Source organism: Callithrix jacchus, chromosome 1, assembly GCF_049354715.1.
Source record: "Callithrix jacchus isolate 240 chromosome 1, calJac240_pri, whole genome shotgun sequence".
In the NCBI taxonomy this organism is placed as follows: Eukaryota; Metazoa; Chordata; class Mammalia; order Primates; family Cebidae; genus Callithrix; species Callithrix jacchus.
The window spans coordinates 90,222,934-90,244,336 of record NC_133502.1 but is presented as its reverse complement, the minus strand read 5'-3'; the positions used below and the strand labels follow the sequence as shown (position 1 = coordinate 90,244,336).

The window sequence follows — 21,403 nt, the reverse complement described above, 5'->3', positions numbered from 1 at the left end:
GCAAGTGCTCTTCTTTTTGACCTAGCTCTCCTCCCCACTAAACATCAGCAAACAGGAAAACAAACATACCCCAAACACGAGCCATCAACATGAAACATGAAATAGGGAAAATCATGAGAGTAGGCAGTGAGACTCTTATATCGTCCCCTAATGTTGCAGTTAAGCAGCAAGTATGTATTCAACCATTGATAGTCGTCATTCTTTTTTTTTTTTGAGATGGAATTTCACTCTTGTTGCCCAGGCTGGAGTGCAATGGCACAATCTCAGCTTACTGCAACCTCTGCCTCCTGGGTTTAAGCAATTCTCTTGCCTTAGCCTCCAGATTAGTTGCATTTATAGGTGCCCACCACCACACCTGGCTAATTTTTTTGTGTTTTTAGTAGAGACAGAGTTTCACCATGCTGGTCAGGCTGGTCTTGAACTCCTGACCTCAGGTGATCCATCCACCTTGGCTTCCCAAAGTGCTGGGATTACAGGCGTGAGCCACCATGCCCAGCCAAGTTCATTCATTTTATTGAATCCCTATGTTAGACACTGGGAGACACACAAAGAGAGGGTTTTATCCCTAAGGAGCTTATAGTCAAGGTGAAAGAGAAACATATAAACAGGATTATTGAAGAGTACCAGGACCAAATTAGTGGTGGAGACATAGGATCTCCCACAGGAGAAATCACTGTGGGTGAATGGTCAGGGGGAACTTTGCAAACGTGGTGGGAGTTGAGCTGGGTCTTCAAAAATAGGTCAGATACGGGTAATTGGAGCCAGCGGAGAGAGGCTTTCAGGACGTCCAAGGAGGAGATAGAGGTGGCGGCATAAAAAGGCAGAGAAATGAGGCATTTGGGGTGGCTAAGGTGAATGGATGGCTTTGACGTAGGATCACAGGTGAGTGCCAGAAGACAGAGCAGGACTGAGTTATAGAAAGGTAGGCCAAGGAGGAGCTTGGGTTTGTTTTGTGGAACCTAGAGGGCTGAAAAGTTTTTGATAAGGAAGGTGATGTTATAAAACTGTAACTGTAGAGAGATACCAGCCATCCTCCTTTTTTCCTGAACACAGGCTAGATCCATTCCTCATATCTGAGCTCCTATCTCCAACTCTGCCCTTTGTTTCTAGGGGATGAGTATACTCTGCGTCCAGATACTGTTAATTCTCCTTTGATGCTCTTTTTTACCCATTTCCTGGTTGCAAGAGTGGGAGCTGGATTTTTATCATGGCTCAGGAGACATAAAGATGTGTAAGTTTCTACCCCTAACACTGGCTTTCAGCACCCTATGAAGGGTGCCTATTAACTGCATTCTACTCAAGTTAATATTTCACAACCTCATTATTTAAAAAGCTTATTAAATAGTTTACAGAGAAACATTCTGTCTCCACATTTGAACTATAACACATAAAATATTTGGTATCCCCCAAATCTGTTTGCTTTCTGACAAAAACAAGTTCTTAAATAATTTTCTTACTTATCCTCATTACCTACAGATCTTCTAAGTTAGAATTTTATTTCTTGTATAATACAGAAAAATAACAATTACAATGAAAAGAATCAAATAGGATTAAATCCATAGGTTTAAAATACAAACTGCACTGTGCGCTTCATCATATTTATTTCCAAGTACAAACACTGGTAATGACTTATGAATTACTTAACAAACATTGATTGAATGAATGAATAAAAACCAAAGTCAACAGCCAAAATGCATATCACCAAGATGAGCAAAGGCATGCAGATTCATACTGAACTATGTTTACTGAATTCCCAATATGTTTCAGACATAGTGTTAAGCACTTCCCCATTTACTCCTTTTACAACTTAATGAGTGTTACAATCTTATTTCAGGCATGAGTAGCCTAAGGTATGAAAAATTAAGTAATTTACCCAAGAAGTAACACCAGATGTGTTAACTCAAAGCCCAAGTTTCTTTGCTAAAGTTTTTACCAAATTTATCTAACCATAACAAATACCTAAGTGCTGATTCCTATAGATTCCCAGACCCCTCCTCAGATTCTGACTCAGTAGTTCACAGGGTCAGGAATCTTTACCATATGTCTACCATTATTCTGAGGACCATTCCAAGGGTCTTCAGTCCCACTGCCCATTAGAATTATTTTAGAAGTGTTTAAAATTCCAGATGACTTCCCCGCCCCCCACCAAACAAATCAATAAGAAGGGAATACCTGGACATCAATTTTTTTAAGCTCTCCAGGTTATTCCAATGGGCAACCACAGTTGAGAATGACTGAGTTTCAAAGAGAAGACAGGAATAAAAGGAGGCTTATTAAACCATTTGTTTTCTGTTGTTATGTTAATTCACTTAGGATAACTGCCTCCAGCCACATCCATGTTGCTATTAAGGACATGATTTTATTATTTTTTATGGCTGTGCAGTATTCCATGGTGTATATGTACCATAATTTCTTTATCCAATCCACCGTTGATGGGCATCTGGGCTGATTGCATGTTTTTGCTATTGCAAATAAAGCTGTGATGAACACATGGGTTCATGTGTCTTTGGTAGAATGATTTGTTTTCCTTTGAGTATTTATCCAATAATGGGATTGCTGGGTTGAATGATAGTACTGTTTGAAATTGAGAAATATCCACCTGCTTTCCACAGTGGCTGAACTAATTTACACTCCCTCCAACATATAGGGTTGCATATGCATAGACTTGTTCTGGGAAAAAAAAAAAAAAGCAAGGAAATATCAGTGGATAACTCAATGGGGTAGTAATGAAGGCTGAGGGTGGGGCTTATGCAGAGAGATTAAAATTTTCCCTTTGTATCTTTCTGTATGTTTTGATTTGTTTCATATTCAAATATCACTTTTAAATTAAAAGACAGCCTAGTTAAAAAAAAGAAAAAGAAAAATCATTTGTTATAATTGTGTATTGTATTTTCTACTAAATTAGTAGATTATAGTTGCTCTTGCCACAAGGAGGGAAATGGGTAATTATGTGAGATGATGGATATGTTCATTTGTTTCGCTATAATAACCATTTTACTATGTACAATACATGTGTCCTATAACATCATATTGTATATTTTAAATATACATAATAAAATTTATTTTTTAAAAATTAGAAGAAAAATATTTGTGATAAGTGATTAGTGGAAAGAAATTGAGAGCTGTCAAAGGTGGTAGGGGATGTGAGGAGCAAAGAGAAAGATCTGGGATTCATCATGGAAGCAATTGAGCAACTCTACGTAAAGTTAAATAAAGCTAATACATACGTAGGCATTTAGCTTTCATATAAAGAACATGTTTTGTTCCTATGGAAATTAAAGCAATTTTTACCTATTCATATATTTATCCTTCCTAGCGAAGATCACAAATGTCTATCTTTGTTTCTTCATCATTTTTACTTTACAAGTGGGAGCACCTGAGCACACTGGGGAAATGAAGTCACTTTAGACTTCAGGTGTGGGCCGGGTGAGGTCACCTGATGTTAACTCTCTAAACTGGTTCCCAGGCTTTCTTTGCTCCTCTGTTGTATTAACTTCTTCATAGACAACTGTGATCCAATATGTGAAAGAACAGGAACATGCTAATACCTTGATATGATCCATCATCCAAAATAATTTGAGACAAACTAATTCTGAAGAAAATTTATGTTGTACTTTTATAGTCACAGGGATAACTTTTGTAACATGCCATATGCATATCGAGTCTGTTTCCAACAGGATGAAAACAAAGGGGAATTTAAGTGCAGAAATTACATGTATCTGTATAATTCGAGGGTGGGAACATTTTGAAGTTGTTGATTGCTATTAAGCAAATGCGGCATTCTTTAGTGAATAAGTAGCATCCAAAAGAAAAACCAATATTCTCCCTCCCACCTTCTGCGCCTGAGCAGCCTTTCACCCTTGCTTAATGAAATGGAGCCGTTGATGCCTTTAACTCCTCTTTCATTTAATCTCATTAATGCAGTCTGTTGGGATTGTAGTTGTGGGTTAACGCAGGGGCAGTCGTCAGATCTCCAGTGAAAAGTGTCATACTTTTCAGTTACACTTTTAATTGCTACATCAAAATGTGTGAGAACCAGCTCAAAACTAAAGCTGACGCCACTGGTGAGTTTTACATTTTCTTCTTTCTTCTGACATTTAGCTGTATGGACTATCCTCCAGGCAAGGAAGTAAGCATTTATAAGGTCTCAGCAAAATACATTGATAGCTAGGTGTGGGGCAAAAAAATATTTTCTGACTCAGGAATGTATATAATGAAACAAGTCACTCAGGCTTAATTTTACACTGGAGAATGTATTTATACATAAATACTGTCATATCCTGGAGTGAACTACGAAATGCATAAGTTTTGAAATTAAATTCAAGTAGTTATCCACCATATCACACTAACATTAGGTTAATCATATGAATACCCTTCTCACAGTTTGTAGTTTTGATTTTGGTCATCAGCATTGCTATCGTGATCATTTTACTTTTTTAAGTTTTAAAAAAAATTCAGTATATATATATATATATATATATATATATATATGGTACCAGATGCTTTATAATATGTAAGAAATATATTTACAAAAATAATAGCTATTTGGTTGAATGATTAACAATGAGGTTAATTATGTTTGAGTTTTTCTCCTAAATTTTTTACAAGTTAGTGCATAATTCCCTAGACACATATTATCTCATAACATAGGCAGATCTGGAGAACTTGTTTTAAGAATATTTCAGGGTAAAAGGATTTATTGTCATTTCCTTGCTAGTACTAGATAGCAATGCGCAACAGTTGGAAATATTAAAATGTAAATTGATATAATCGTATCAGATAATATAAACACTACATTGTTCAAAAAAAGTTACTAATCAAACTAAAACACCTTTAAATGTAAAAACTCAGAATCACATCTTTCCACAATGCTTATAGCTTCCTGGTGCTTGTATTTGTAAGGGAAAAAGTAGATATTGTTTCTATGCAATTATCAATTTCAAAATACATGCATTAAAAGATTTTGTTGGTGAAATAAACTATTGCCTGCAGATTGCAGTTATGACATCAATGGAGTCTTTAAGTAACTATTTATCCTTACTACTGACAGATTTACTCAGGATACTGTTGCTACTGTTGTTTAGAAATTAATAACACTAGACATACTAATGTCTATGTACCTAATCCTCTTTGGGTCTGAACCACAATTAGCAGAGCTCACAGGTGAACAGAAATGTGTTTTTCTCCTCTGATATGGTGTTTAAAAAAACATGAATTTATCTTCTAATGTAAAATTACATAAAGAATAGTGGTCGATTTTAGGAGTTTATGTGCACATACACACACACACTATTCACTTTTTAAATTATCTATATGAACAAATGTGTTTCTACATTTTGCAATGTGAACCAGATATTTCTCTTTCCCCTCTTAAATTTTAGTAGAATAAAAATGAATATCCCACCTTGAAGCTGTAGCTTTAAAAAAAAGTTCCTACAATAAAATACTTGATGCTATGCTTAGTAATTTCTAGTTTTAAGTCATGTCTTTCTCATCTAATATTCTCCCCCCCCAAAAAAATCTCTCCCTCTTTAGAAGTAATTCAAATGGCTAAAAAAATGGAAAAGAAATTTTTTCCACCAATTCAATTTACATGGTAGCATCAAAATGCCTTTGCTATAAATTAATGTATAAGAAACACAGCTAACAAATGCAACAACCATAAATATCGCCATTCAGATGTTAGTATAGGTCACCAAAAGATCATTACATTGTTCTACCTGTAGAAAAAGGAATCTAAAAGAAGGAAATTTGTTAAAGTGAAATTGAAAAATTATAACATCTTTTCTCACTACTTTTCGTGGCAATTATACAGAGTGATGTTGTCTCTGGGAATAAGGAACAGTCAACATGTTCATACAACAACTTCACCAGCTTACATCAACACTGAATAAAGCTGTTAGGGATTATGGGCAGCATGCTGGATCTGATGCGCTCAAATATAAGATATCTCGGGTCCCATAATATTTAGGATTGTGCTGGTAATCTCTTTAGAGAAAGTGTGCAGTATCAGCAGAACAGGCACTTCAGTCTTTGAGGGAGCTATTCACTAATTCTACATTTGCTGGGAAACTAAGCCTCCACCTCGGTCCCACACTGACACCGGGCCTCCATGACATTTTGCATAGGGCGAAATTATAAAAGGAAGCTTCTAGAGTGACATTCTAAATTATCATTTTGCTCCTGAAGCAATTTCTTTTGTGGTGTGTAAATGAGAATACTTTCCTTTAAATTCTGTATGTCTCCTTTTTAAAAAGGCCATTATGGGTAAAGATGAACTAAACTCAAACATGCCCTTCTCCAACCTCTGAAGTCATTCTCATCTCTAGAGATGAAATAAGAACTAAAATTGTCTCTTAAATTCTACCATTTCCTTTTATTTCAAGATTTAATTCTGAAGCCATGGAGGCTAAATTGCAAATTTGCTGGAACATAAATTATATAACAACATAATTTTCAATGCAAAAATTGACAATATATTTAGTCATTGTAGCATCATCTATGTTCAAAAAAATCAGAGCTCTTGGAGATAATTCAATCACACACACAAACACACTAGTGCGCATGCCTGTAAATATGTCACCCATGTTCTATAGTTTGTGTATGTATTTGCTTCATCGTGGCTAAAGGCACATTAAAAATCAAACATGTCTATAAACATGAAAAAGGGACAAACAATACTACTGTTTGGTTTTGGGCTACCCAGGCAAATTGTTAAGATATTATGAACCAGTTAAATAAAGTTCTTATTAGATTAGGAAGAGAAATGTTGGTATAGTACTAACATTCTAGTCTCACATGGACATTGTCTTAGTGTGGGGTGATAATCCACTCTAATACCTCATGAGAAGATATGATGTCACTTTTATTTTACAAGGTTTCTTTTTTCCAAAACAAAGGCATTGAAATTGGATTCTGACCACTATATTTTAGAATATATCCTCCTTCTTTTCTCTACCATCCTGGCTTGTCTCTTTTTTTAACACACTCAAGAGATTTAGTCTTTCTTTGCCACCAACCAGAAAAAGACATGTTTTGCTTATTTTCAAACTCTCGGAACAAGTGCTGAGAACTTCAGGAACAGTCTCTACCGCGTCTATCAGCGAATACAATGAGAAACAGCATGTATGCGTTCTACCTCAAACTTCAGTTACTTGACTTTGGCTCATGTGTGCGTGTGTGTGTGTGTGTGTGTGTGTGTGTGTGTGTGTGTGTGTGTTGTGGGGGGTGAGGAGACAAAGATTATTGTCCCAACCTTTGAATTGTCTGACTCCAAGAATATAGTTTAATGGCTTTATATTTATGTTTAGCAAGCATGCATTGTATCCTTGGTCTTTTTAAGTATTCTTGAAAACAATGCAGTATAGGAATTACATCTCAGAATACAGTGAGTAATACTTGGTTAAACTGTATAAAATTGGCAATATTGACAATTTTTTGTACCAAAAGATGGCAATTGCATATGGTTCAACTTGATAAATGGTTAGTAACTACAGATTAAGGCATGATTGGTAATTCTGGAAGCATTCTGCTACTATTTACTTTTCATTTAACCCCATTAACTAAGTCCCCAAAATAAAAATGTAATCTGGAATTTTGCTCTTGTTATTAGATTTCCTTCTTTCACTCTTTAGCCACCACCTTTAAGATTGCCCTTTCCCATAGATATTTGCTACTTGAAACTTGCTCACTTTCCAAGACCTGGCTCAAAAGCCACCTCAGCACCAAACCTTCCCAGTTCTCATATTTAATATTAACATCGTCTTCTTTCAGGTTCATTCAGCAGTCATCTGTCTGCCCTGCATTCAAGTGATGTAAACATGTGTGGCTGTAGAATTATAGTATTCATTGTGAAGACAGAAACTTGGTTTTGCATATAACTGTGGTCTAAAATAAACAGATGCTGACTGAATTGGTTGTTCTTAAAGTACTCCTTACTTATTTTTGCCGGACCATCTCGGATGCTCCTCACTACCTCCAGCAAAAGAAGCACCTCTATGCAATTCACTTTTTTTTAAGTTAATAGACATTTTTAGTACCACTTTAAATTTATAAAATAATTGAGCAGATAGTACATAGAAGTCTATGCGCTTACTAACCTCTCAGACACAATTTCCTCTATTATTATTTTGCATTAGTATGGTATAATTGTTACAACTATAAACCAATGCTGATACATTATTAATTACCATTTATTCTTTGTGTTGTACCATTCTATAGGTTTTGACAAATCTGTAATGACATGAACCTGTCATTACCTGTATTTCATTACAGGTAATTTCATTACCCTATCAATTCCCTGTCCTTCACCCTCTTCCCCAACTCCAAACCAATGGCAACCAGTGATTTTTTAAATTGTCTTTATAGTTTTGCCCTACATTATGTAGTTGGAATCAGACTGTCTTCTTTCACTCAGTAATATACAACATATATTTTCATGGCTTAATAGCTCTTTTTATATTGTCAAATATAAGCCAATACTGGTACAATATTTCAATGCACAAATGTACCACAGTTGGTTTGTCTATTCACCTGTTGAAGAACATCTTAGTTCTTTCCAGTTTTTGGTAATTATGAATGAAATTGCCATAAATATTTATGCACAGGTTGCCATGTGGACGTAAGTTTTCAGTTCTTTGCACAGCATCCTCTCCAGCATTTGGTATTGTCAGTTTTTTAACAGGCATCCAGTGGCACCTCATTGCTTTTAATTTGCAATTCCTTAATGACATATGATATTCAGCATCTTTTCATATGCTTATTTGCCATTCATAAATCTTCTTTGGTAAAGTGTCTATTCAGATCTTTTACTCACTTTTTGAATTACAAGAGCTCTTTGTATATTTTAAATTCAAGTACTTTATTACATACATGTTTCACAATATTTTCTCTCAATCCTGACTTGTCTCTTCATTCCCTTAATGCAGTTTGATTTTTAACATAGAAAAGCTGTATCTTTTTTTCATTTTCTGAAACGCTGTTTTTTGCTCATCCTGAATTATTCTCCAGGGAATAAACTCTGCCTGGTCATTCTAAATTATCTCTGAGACCTGGTCTTGTGGTGTGCCTCATCCCTGTCCTTCAGTGAAGGAGGTGCTGTATAATCAAGAGCTTCCTGTTGAAGGTTTTAACTAAATGTAGACTACAGAAAGGGGGTTAGAAAAAATTAAGAAACTCAAGAGAGATGACTTTTATTTACTGAAGCAAATAATTCTGTTTCTTCTTTTCATGACTGGATAAAATGAGCTATCAAGTAGAGTACATGTCTTCATATAGAGAGATACATATAGATAAAGTTCTCATCACAGAGAGGAGAGGTTTGAGAACAGAGATCCTGAGGAGTAAATTATAGATTATACTGTTTTCCTCTTTTCTAGAACCTCTCAAATGTTACCCTGTATATGAAGCACAGAGATACTGTTACAACCCAGATGCTTATAGGCCCAGGGTAGGAGGGAAATGCTGCATTTCTATCAGGCACCCAGGAAAGGGCAATGCTACTGGTCAGGGACCACACTTTGAGTCAGCAAGTCTCAGGGCAGCATACCACAGATGAGAGGAATGCCATGAGTATCCGTCATGACCCTTGAACTCCATGTTAACTAATCTGCCTCAATGAGACAAGACAGTTTTTCAAATGTTGTATTTCCAGAATTACCATGAATAGCTAAAATGAGTTCATTGCTTGACTGCTTGGCCTCTCTTACATTTTCCAAAAGAATAAACTTTGTACCACTTGATGTTTAAAATAGAAAAACTGTATGTTTTTAAACCTTCTCAAGAGAGCCTTTGTCATACTGAGTATCCAGGGAGTGAGCTAGCAGCCACAACCTCAAGAGTGAGTGTACAGAAGAGGGAGATGGCATTACCAAGCATTGCTAGAATGTAGAGAAAATGTGGGTGCAGGTAACAATCATTAAATCTACAAAGGAAACCTGGTACACTGGGTGTTAATTACAGTAACTCAAGACATTTCTGGAATATGCCATCTTCTCTTTTTTCTGCCTTGTCAGAGTTTTCTCTTTTTTTTTCTTCTAGCCCTTTCATTACCCTACTGCCTTTATAATCAAAAGGAAATCCCTAAAAGGCAAAAGCAAAAACCACTTTTCCAGAATCCAGGGAAACTTAAAATTCCATCAGTTCTTAGAGTTGCTAAAACTGTCTACCTGGACGTCACAAAACAGTGTTTCTCAAACTCAAATGCTAGCCTTGGGATCTCGTTACAAAGCAGATTCTGATTCCACTGGTCTTGAGTGAGTCATATAGTCTGCAGTTCTACCATGATCCCTGGCAATGCCAATGCTGCTGGTCTGTGGTCCACACCTCAAGTGGTCATGGAAGACATTCACTCAACCTGAATGATGTCAGGTCCCGTGCACAAGCTATCCCATTTTAATTAAAATGTTGACAGGACAAGATTAATTTGATGGGAATTAATTTTTAAAGTATGAGTTTAAAGCCATTACAACTAATAAAAGTGATTTACTTTGTTTACAAGAGGAATATTGAACTTACCGGTATTTTCTCTTAATGATTATACTACTATTGTTGTTTGTTGGTCTCATGTTCTGCTGTTTCCGTCCTCTAGGGAGTGAGCAACCCTTCGGGAGTAAATGTTCACATGTAAAAGATAAATTAGCCTCTTTTGTGATAATCCTACACATTATGCCTTTGAAAACGATCTTCCTTTGTCATTATTCTATGGTAGAAATTTTTTCTTAATCTGGCTTTCAATGATAAATGGTATAGAGAATTAAAATAATATAAAGCCAAATGTATCTTTAAGTTTTTTAAGGGCTATCAGCTAATTGGAACAGAAAACTCACACAGCCCACAACCCAGAGTATACAGAGAAGACCCTAGATGCTCACAGACACAAGAGTGTTACAGTAGAAATTAGAGTTCACTGAATTTCATGCACTGTATTGTGTATTCAGGCAGGAAGCTGGTGTTGAGATGCACCCTGTACTGATGAAAGACACGTGGGCACACTCCAGTGTCAGGAATCTTTTAGAATCACCACCTTCTACCATAGTATAGGGGCCATAGTTCAAGACTTTTACACTTGTCCTCTGAGGATCTTATTTTTCCAAGTTTCCTTCTCACCCTAGCCTTGCGGCTACCAACTGATGAATCACGGTTACAGTGGAATTGGGTCCCAGGGATACCTGCTGCATCACACACCTTTGGGTTTGTCATTAGGTGACATCAGAATATATTGTGCCTAATAGAGATAGATACTTATCAGTCTGCCAGTGAGAGAGGGAAAGAGTACAAACAGAGATTTTTAACTTGGATTTGTCACAGATGGTAGATGAGATACAATTTGGGTAGATGAGATACAACTTGGGCTACTGAGACCATCTGCAAAAGGATTTTTAACCAAAATAGTCATCTTTATTGGAAATTTCTACATGTGTAAATTGTGCTTTACTCAGACATTAAGAGATTTAATTGCACTGCCCACTTTTAGCATAACTGTAAAATTATGGGAAACAGAAGCTGACAGGTGAATCCAATGTCCAGAAATGTAGTCTGTATCGAGGAATACAGTGGCGGATGTGCAGGTATCATAGCCAGGTCAGATGCTCCTTTTTTCCCTTAAGGCAAAAAGAGAGACAGAGAGAGAGAGAGAGAGAGAGAGAGAGAGAGAGAGAGAGAGAGAGAGAGAGAAGAAAACAAAGATGCTACAAGTATAGCCCCAAATGAAAAGTGAGAAAACATAGAATTACTGGTGACTTTAAAATGTTCAGATTTGGCCTGTCCCTGGGTTTTTCCACCTTCACAGGTGATTTATATGGTAGAGAAAATTTCTAGCTAAAACTTAATTCATTTACTTCCCAGTGGGATCCTCATCATATACAAGAATCACTTGGGGGCCTTTTCAAAAATATATATCCCTCCACAACCTCTGATTTATTTTCTTCATCCCAATATGAAAATGACCCAGCATGGTGGCTCACACCTGTAATTCCAGCACTTTGGTAGGACAAGGCAAGTGGATCACTTGGGGCCAGAAGTTAGAGACCAGCCCGGACAACATGGCAAGAATCTGTCCCTACAAAAAAATGTAAAACTTCTCCAGGCATGGTGGTGCACACCTATAAGGTTCCTAGATACTCAGGAGGCTGAGACGGAAGGATCTCCTGAGTCTGGGAGTTTGAAGCTGCAGTGAGCTATGATCATACTGCACTCCAGCCTAGATGACAAAGTGAGACCCTGTCTCAAAAAGAAATTCATATTGCCTATTGCCTCTTTTATACGGAGTGTATCACATCTCGTGATTGTACTGAAATAAATGAAATATTTAGAACCACTGCTTTAAGGAGTTATAAAAGTTCTCCTTTAGACACCATAGGAAACAAAGTATGGCCTTGTCCCTGTCTTCAATGGATTTAAAATGCCCAGAATATAGAAATGGCCAAGTTGAATTGTAAGAGTCGGAATGGTGAGAATTGAGAGCCATAGGAGTAAACACAGTAAAAATGTTTCCTCCAACCAGAAAGTACCTGAAAGTTATATTATTACTACTATTCTTAATGGATGCCTTTAAGAGTTAAGGTATTTTGTTGCATCAAAGTGATGCATTTTCTAGTTAACTCATTAGCCTGGATTCATTTATATAATCTTAACACCTGCTGTTACTAACAGAGGTTCTGAGGGGGCAGAACTAAAAATGTGTGTTTCCATACTCAGGAAGAAGTGAAAACATGGTAGTTTTATGCAAAGTTACGGCAAGGAACTCTAAGCAAGGAAGGGGTTTTCAGGGGGATTCCAGGGAGAGAATCACCATCTTCAAAGAGGAAGATAAATTTTGATTATTCCATAATTGTTGAATAGTATCTGTCTGCCAGATTACAAGACAGTAAACTAATTATACTTCAATTGTTCAAATATAAAGTAAAGCAGCAAATTATTTTAAATCTTTCATGACGCTCTTTGACACTGTCGGAATATTGTTTCAAAAAAGATAAAACTACATAGCGTTAATTTTATAAACAAAAGCATTAAGTAATATATAAAATTTTAACTATAGTCTCCACAAAGGATTACCAATAGAAAAATATAAGTGAAATGAATATATAAGAAATTGAAAAAATGAAAAATGAATAAACCTCACTCGAGGCACCTCTCAGGGCATTTCAGTTCCTCTAAGTTTGTCTCTTGGAGAATACTACTGTTGAATAAATCCATGAGTCAAGCAAAAGTACAAAAGTCAAACTCTTCCTCAGTTACCTTCTATTACCTTCATTGTAACAGCTGGTGAGGTCCAAACAACCAAATCCTCCCAAGATGTTCAGTTGGAAACCACAGTCAGTAGCATGTCACTAGATCTGTATTCACTGCAAGACAATTCCACAAGAGGCTATGCCTATAATAATAGCAAGATATTTAGAAATGGCAGGCATTGGAGCAATAACAGGATTTGTTGTTCTAATCAGTGTGTGAAATGCTGTCTGGAAGATGTACTTTATAAAATACATAACATAGGCTGGGTGCGGTCACTCACACTTGTAATCCCAGCACTTTGGGAGGCTACGGTGGGCAGATCACAAGGTCAGGAGACAGAGACCAGCCTGGCCAATATGGTGAAACCCTGTCTCTACTAAAAATACAAAAATTAGCTGGGGGTGGTGGCACGTGCCTGTAGTACCAGCTACTTGGGAGGCTGAGGCAGGAGAATTGCTTGAACCTAGGAGGTAGAAGTTGCAGTGAGCCAAGTTTGCACCACTACACTCTAGCCAGGCAACAGAGCGAGACTGCATCTCAAAAAAAGAAAAGAAAAAAATCATATATACTATAAAGATGTGGCTTGGAAACAGTTTATTTCCTTACATGAAAGAAAATAAAAAGAATTAGTACTTTAAATGACTTAAATTTACCTTTACATAGAATAAACCTCAGATGATTTATTCTATCACAATAAGTTAAAATGGTCACAGATTTCCAAACTGATGACCCTTTTCCACACACAACTATACACATATACCATTTTAAGTGACTTATTTCTCTGTAAAAATGCTGTTAAGATGTTTATAGTTCTTCAGGATTACATGTTGAGCCAGGATTATAAATATGTATAAATATGCAGATGCTCTATCGAATGTTCCTTATCTCATTTGTATTTCCAAAGTTGTGTAAGATATAACCTCTGTGGCTTTCAAAAACATCTTGTCACACCCCAGGGGGCAAATTACCTCTATTTTCATTTCCTTTAAAGTTAGATCATTTTATAATTAAGAACTTATTGAAGCAGATTCTCCCCACGTGTAAGCTACTCCCTGGGGAGTAATTTATGCAAAGAGACCCTCTGACTTAACATCATATAAGCTAAAAACTATACAATGGACACCTGAGATTTTCAATCAATTTTGTAATCATTATAAACAATCCAACATTTGAAAGGTTATTGCTAAAAAAAAAAAAACCCCATACTACAATGATTTGCAGTGTCATTCATTAGATTATTTTTAAATGAAAATATTTTTGATAAAGAAATAATAATGTGACTTGTCATATTTTGTATCCAAAACTTTTAGAAAACCAGTTAACGATGAAGATTGATGTCATGATGATGGTGGTGGTGAAGGATAACATTTCCTAGCTCTTTACCATTTTACAAAGTGCTTCTACGTAAAATATCTACTTGATCCTCACAAATCTATGAAGTTTGTCAGTTAAGCTTTGTAAACCAGAAAACAAAAGATCAGAGATTTTATCTTGGCCATGGCTCCAATCATTAACAGACTAAGGACTGGAGTCCAGAAGGACAGAATAGAATAACATCCAATTATTTTTCTCCTATCACAAAATCTTAAAAACAAATACTAGTTCACATCATCTAGAAGCTAAAATAAAAAGAAATAAATAGAACTTAGTCTCATAAGTGTTTTACCGATTTTTTTGTCATTAGCTCTTTAGCTGGAGCTGTTGGAGTAATAAAGGAGTTTAAAAATGTAATCTTATTCTGTCTGTGTGGGAGTCTGATAATGGTTACTGAATGAAGCATCAGGATATTTAGCTAATTTCTGGTTGTCACTTCCCAAATCAACTCAAAACCAGAATTTAACAACCTGGATCTTCAATTTTTTTTCACATGAAAAGTAGGCACAACACTGAAGATTTTTTGTTTAAAAAGATGATTTGAAATTTCTGTGAAAATTAACTTTTTAAAACAATGTACTACCCTAAAGCTAAGTATTGTCTTTAAAAAAAAAAAAAAAAAGTAAAATAATAAGAAAAAGAGGGCAATGTCTTGCATTTATTTGTTTTGTATATTCAAGAGTGAGAAACTGTAGAAAAGCATCCAAGTGGCAGATTGATATACAAAGCATTTTAAAGTATATTTTGCATAATTATTTTAAATTGGAAGAGGAAATAGCAGATCTTCCTAGTGTGTATAATTTTAACAACTCTTAGAATACTATCAGACATAAGAATCACTACATTCTAAATAAATTTTATCTCATGGATTCGTCCATAACCTGTGTGCTGATTATTTAAAATCATCTTGCCAAGAGGTTCCATATACATACAGGACATTACAACAAATTGCACACAGAAAATGGAAATCCCATGCCCCACCATATTCCACCAAAGTAACTGCCTTACCAACAACCCCATTTTTGTCAAACCTACTACTTTATCTCTCTCAGCCTCTTGGCTAGAAAACGAGAAGTTACCTTTGACTCTTCATTTCATGTCTGTTTCCTTTTTAAAATCATATAATCTAGCTTCTACCTTTGAACCATCTTTCTATTTACATCTTCCTCTCCATTTATCCTGCCACTGATGTAATAAGCCATGTTTTCATCACCTAACACCCAAGTTAGGAATGATCTTTAGTTGGTCTTCTGCTTGTCTATGGCTAGCCTGCCAAACACACAACTTTCTAAGGTGAATTATTTTCATTATTTCTTCACTCTGTTCACTTCCTTGATTCCTTATGGCCAGTGAGATCGGGTGAAAACCCCTCTGCCTAACCCCAGGAGCTCCATAATCTGACATCATCCCTGTAACCAATCATCTGACCTAAATTTACATTATAGCCAAATTATGGTCTCAATGATTACAATCCACAATCATCCCAGACCTCCCTCCAATCTTTCTTCATTCCCGTCTGCCTGCAGAAATGCTCTTTGCCTTTTCTTTCAGCCTAACTAAATCCTGTACAATCTTCGAAATCAACAAAAATACCTTCATCTCCAATGAAACTATTTCAGTTTGTATTAAATTCATATTTAACACCCTCATAATTTATCTTGATTTCTCCATGTGTTAATTTTATTTTATTAATTAGATTATTGGTATCATTAGCACATCTTATCCTCCACCAACAACCTTTATTATCTCAGAGAACATATACAGCCTGCTCAATATATATTGGACTGATTTACTATTGGCATTTTTGTAAGTAAACATCCAGCCACACAATATATACAGCTACCATGCACTGCCCCCTCCCAGAGTTTTGCTTTAATTTATGTATTTATTTTAAATATCATTGAGATAAGGCCATGTGAAAGCTCTCAGGAACTTAATGTTTCAAGTGCAAAATAAAAGCCGTAGGTTCAAGGGCTTTTTGAGTCATGCTATTTTAAGGTCAAGTTCAAAAAGGAGAAAACAGTGACTGCAAGACTTGGGAAAACTGGGTGCTGGCTGTATTTTTTTAGTTTGAGAAAAACAAAGCCAACAATGTCAGGTAAATGTACTTTGACTTAGAAGCAGCTTAGGACACCCACTGAAATAATAAAGCATGACTCCCACACCACCACCCACACCCCAGGGTTTTGAAACACAAATATCACCACAGAGATAGACGGAACAGAGATAGGAAGAGTGAAAGGAGAAAGAAAATTTTCGTATGCTCAAAATGTCTATTTTCTCCTTTCAGCACAAATCGAAGTGATACCATGCAAAATTTGTGGCGATAAGTCCTCTGGGATCCACTACGGAGTCATCACATGTGAAGGCTGCAAGGTATGGGACTTTCATACTGCATGGTTCTGTATTTGCCTCAGGCATCTGTATACCTCACAAGACGCGGTGACACCTTTTTAAAGAAGGCTTGCTAAAGGATTCTTCTGCCTGCTGCTGACATTCAGGAATTCTTGTGCGGTGGGTGGGAGGGTTGATTTTCTGTTCCTTTGCCTTTTGCCTTTTTGTTATTGTGTAACTGGTCAGCAGCTCCTTAAAAGAGGATACATATTTAAAACCTTGAGTTATTCACATTTCCAGACTTATAAATACTGATTTGCTGTTTTAGCAGTATTGTCTCCAGTAAATGCCAAGGCACTTATTACTATATTTAAAAACTAAAGGTTAAAATAAAGATTATAAACTAATAGATATATATTTAACTATCTGCTTGAGAAAGAGGAAGTCAAGGTAACAGCTGCAATATGCATATGGCCACCTTTATTCTCACATTCCAGGGAAAAAAAATAGAAGCATGGTAAGTTAGAAGCAAACAAGATTATCTCTAAATCGACTAAAATTCACCTGCCCCCACCTCTTCATTTTCCGATGAGGTCCTGAGGTATAAACAAGATCAAGTCGTTTGATCAACATCACTGATTCAGACAGTAAAGAACAGAGCATGGCCAAAAACACGGAGTTTTTCAGTCTCAGTCCAGCGTTCCCCCTCCAGACAGATTCCACCCATTTTTCCTGTGGCAAACTAATTCCTGTTAGCAAGTTGCTTTCCTAAATGAAGAGCTAGACAAATAGCAGTAAATGTAGACCTAATCTAAAATGAGAAAACTTTGAAATTTAACAGTAAGTTTTAATAATGAATCCTTAGAAGCAAAGAAAGTGAATGTGAGAGATACAATAGCCAGGGGAAATCAAAACAGTTCTACAGCTAACGTTAAAGAACTATGTGTAACCAGAACAAATAAAATGCAGCCACAGTCTGGGAGGGAAAGGTAATATGCCAGTACAGTTGTTGGCCAGAGCAATTATAATTTTGATCAAAGATGCAAGCAAGGTGAATTATTCTTTTAAGGCCAGTAAACTGAGGGAGATGTAGTACAGTCACAGAGTCTACGATCTAATCTTAATCTTAACAGGCTTTCAAATATAAAGAAGGCAAAACATACTGTAACTGTTGAATACTGGTACTGTGTGAAAAATTGACAGTGTCTTCATAATAGTCTAAAAATGCATGAGTCCTAGAATTAAAACTAGACAAAGAAAAGGAAAGGAAATAAATAAGAATAAACAGGGAAAAGGAAGAAGAGAGGGAGCGTAGTACTAACATACTAACCTGTCAACACACTGCTGTACTTTAGTGATTAGTAGTAATCTATTTGTGAATATCATGAGATCTTCTTCGCATTCTGTTCCTCTGCAGACCTATAATTAAGAATTGCATGTTATTCACTCTAATGCAATTTTTAAACTCATCAAGAAGAAACAATAAGCAAAATTATGTCAGCAATTCTTTACCCTTCTTGAATAAGTTATTACGTCCTCTAGGCAGATAGACAAATAGTTTTCTTCATAAACAATAATAATTATGAAGTCAGAATCCTCTTCCTTGAAAGTATTTCCATTGTTCTATTGGCTTGCTATGCAATCTTGAGAACTCTCGTTTGCTGATATCTACTAAAACTGATTTTTAGATCAATGTCAAAATGGAGATGCTTGGCATTTGATTGTATAAGCTCTATTTGAAAAATGTGTGATTTCAAAACATGGGGATATGTTCAAGTTAAAAAGCAAAATATTTTAAACAGTAATTTGCAAAAGATTTAACTAGTGCACAAATATAACCCAATAGGCCAACAGTCAAGAACAAATGTTATCTTTTCTGTTTAAAGGAAGAATCCATAATCAAAGTAATTATGCTATTATTATGAAGCATAATCTAAGGTTTTAGTCAAAATGGCACTGTACACCACACTATTTTTTTAATTCATGGAAAGCCCCACATTTGTAAATATGTTACATTTTTTTCTGCAAATAGAACACTTAAAATTTCTCTTCAGAATTTGATGTCAATGTCAGCACATTCAGTATCAACCTGAGTTTTCATAATACTGTTTTCAAGTCAACATAAACAACTCATTCTAAATAACATCAATTCAGCTTGTACACTTATTCAAATTCCTATTCACTCAAAAAAATTTGGAATGCAATCTCTTTTTCATGCCAAAAACCTCATTTGCAATAATGAGCAACAGATAAGCAAGAAACACTTCGTAATTAATGTCAAATTGGTCTTAAATTAGGGCTGTCGCTGTGACTTCAGAAAAGTCCTTTCTGTCCTGTCAGCTATTTTGCTAAGTAGTACTAGAGTATCCAAAGATAAAAACACACAATTCTGTCTTAAAATGTAAATTTCAAGTCATCTTTAATCAAGACTGATGGGCTGAAGTTATACTTTCTGACGGTTTTCAGGGTATATGAAGTGCATCATTTCAACCCCTGGGGGCTTATGTTTGATCTCTATTTTAAGGTGCTCCATGAATTCGGTCAAACTGGACAGTCAGATGTCTCATTCTGCCATCACTGGTTTATTAAATAAGAAATGCACATGGATCTATGAGGATGAAACTAGTCATTGTTGAATGGCTAAGCCAGTTGGGACTCTCTAAAGAGCTCCTTGGCCACACCTCCACTTCTGAGATGTCTCACAGATTGATTAAGCTCTCTTCAACAATGCTATGCTGAGCCATATTGGAGTTCAAGACAAAAGGAATATCAATAATACAGATCCTTTCTTTAAATTATTGTGTATTTTTGCAGTAATGTTGATTTTTAACACATTGTGTTAAAATACTGTTTTCTAATTACAAAAATTTTAGACAACCTTGAAATGTTGTGGGCAAGATGATTGCCTCACTAGGCTCACCTAGCCCTGGCCCTGCTTCTTCATCCTGTAGATAGTTGAGGAAACACAGAAGCTGTTTGAGGGAAGTCAGGGGATCTATTCCAGGCTTCTCTGCAAGATAGGCATTGAGTCTACCCTTCCTGAACTTTTCTAGACTTCCTCCTTCCAAATTATGATGCTGTAGGATATCTTTTCCCAAAATTTCTCTTGGAAAGCTTAATGTAGACCATCATTTTGTTCATGACACTTTGTACTTTTCCTTTTTTTGCTCTAGTCAATTCAAGAGTAAAGAGTGATTAGGGAAATTAATGAGTCAATGAATGGATGAATGATAACTTGTCTATCTATGGAGAAAATGCTTATTTTCTCCAACAGAGTTTTCTGTAAGACAACTAAGGGGAAATTTTTTAAAAATTAACTCAGCTGTGGATTTATTTAGAGAAGCAGTGTATGGTCACTGGGTAGTTCATTTTGTACCCCAAATATACTTGCATGAAGACGTCTTGCACTGACAAGTCTGAGGCCAAGTAGAGATCATTCATTCAGTTTTGACTTAATACTTTTTGTTGTTGAGCAGCTTATATATAATATTTTCTTTTTTCCAAGTTGGGGTTGATTATTTAAAACAACTTTCCACACCCATTCACGGTGGCACACATTTGTAATCCCAGCTATAGGCTGAGGCAGAAGGATCTCTTGAGTCTAGGAGTTTGGGGCCGAAGTACACTATAATCATGCCTGTAAACAGCCACGGCACTCTAGCATGAACATAGCAAGACACCTCCGAGAGCTTAAAAAAAGAAAAAACACTTTTCGGCTGCATTCTAGCCAAACTCAAAAATTTTATGGTGGGGAAAACGCATCTTAGAAACTAAGAAAACCACAGCACATACTCCTCAGTGTTGCTTTTGCTTACCAATACTTCAGGTTCCTCACCACCACAACACTTGGCACAAGCCTGTATGATTGTCCCCACCACGTTCTGTCGTGTTTGGTTTAGCAGTGACACTCTCCTTTGTTACTCCTTCCCCACTGCTCTTTAGGAGGCACAAACTTCTGTTTATTTCTAAACAGAAGAGCGCAGCTGCAAATGTCTTTCACATTTGTTCCTCGAACATTGACTCGAGGAACAAATGAATGAGTGAATGGGTAAATGAATGATACCTTCATATCTCTGCAGATAGCATATATTTTCCCCAGCAGAAATATCTGCAAGCCATACAAGAAGAGGTATCCAAAGAGCTTTAAAAATTAAACTCAATTATGTTCACTGTAGAAAATGTAGCAAATGCATATGTTAATGTTCTCTGTGTCCCTTCTTATAAATCTGTTTCCCTTCCCTTCTCGTTTTCCCTCAAGGGATTCTTTAGGAGGAGCCAGCAGAACAATGCCTCTTATTCCTGCCCAAGGCAGAGAAACTGTTTAATTGACAGAACCAACAGAAACCGTTGCCAACACTGCCGACTGCAGAAGTGTCTTGCCCTAGGAATGTCAAGAGATGGTAAGGCATTACCTTCCTGTTTCTTACTTAAGCCCTTCAAATGGATGTTTTGCTGGAGTCTATTT

At 36.2% G+C, this 21,403-nt stretch overlaps 1 protein-coding gene across 4 annotated transcripts in view; it reads left to right on the top strand.

The window, feature by feature from the left end:
* Positions 1-21,403, top strand: part of RORB (RAR related orphan receptor B) — a 198,701-nt gene that overhangs the window by 119,655 nt on the left and 57,643 nt on the right. For 3 of the 4 annotated variants that reach the window (XM_002742844.6, XM_035302344.3, XM_078348975.1), the window contains 2 exons: positions 16,895-16,980; positions 21,197-21,338. In XM_002742844.6, the coding sequence (XP_002742890.1) occupies positions 16,895-16,980; positions 21,197-21,338 (228 nt within the window). Of the gene's footprint in view, positions 1-3,920; positions 4,065-16,894; positions 16,981-21,196; positions 21,339-21,403 lie in introns of those variants that run through there. The other variant, XM_035302339.3, reaches the window with a different exon arrangement.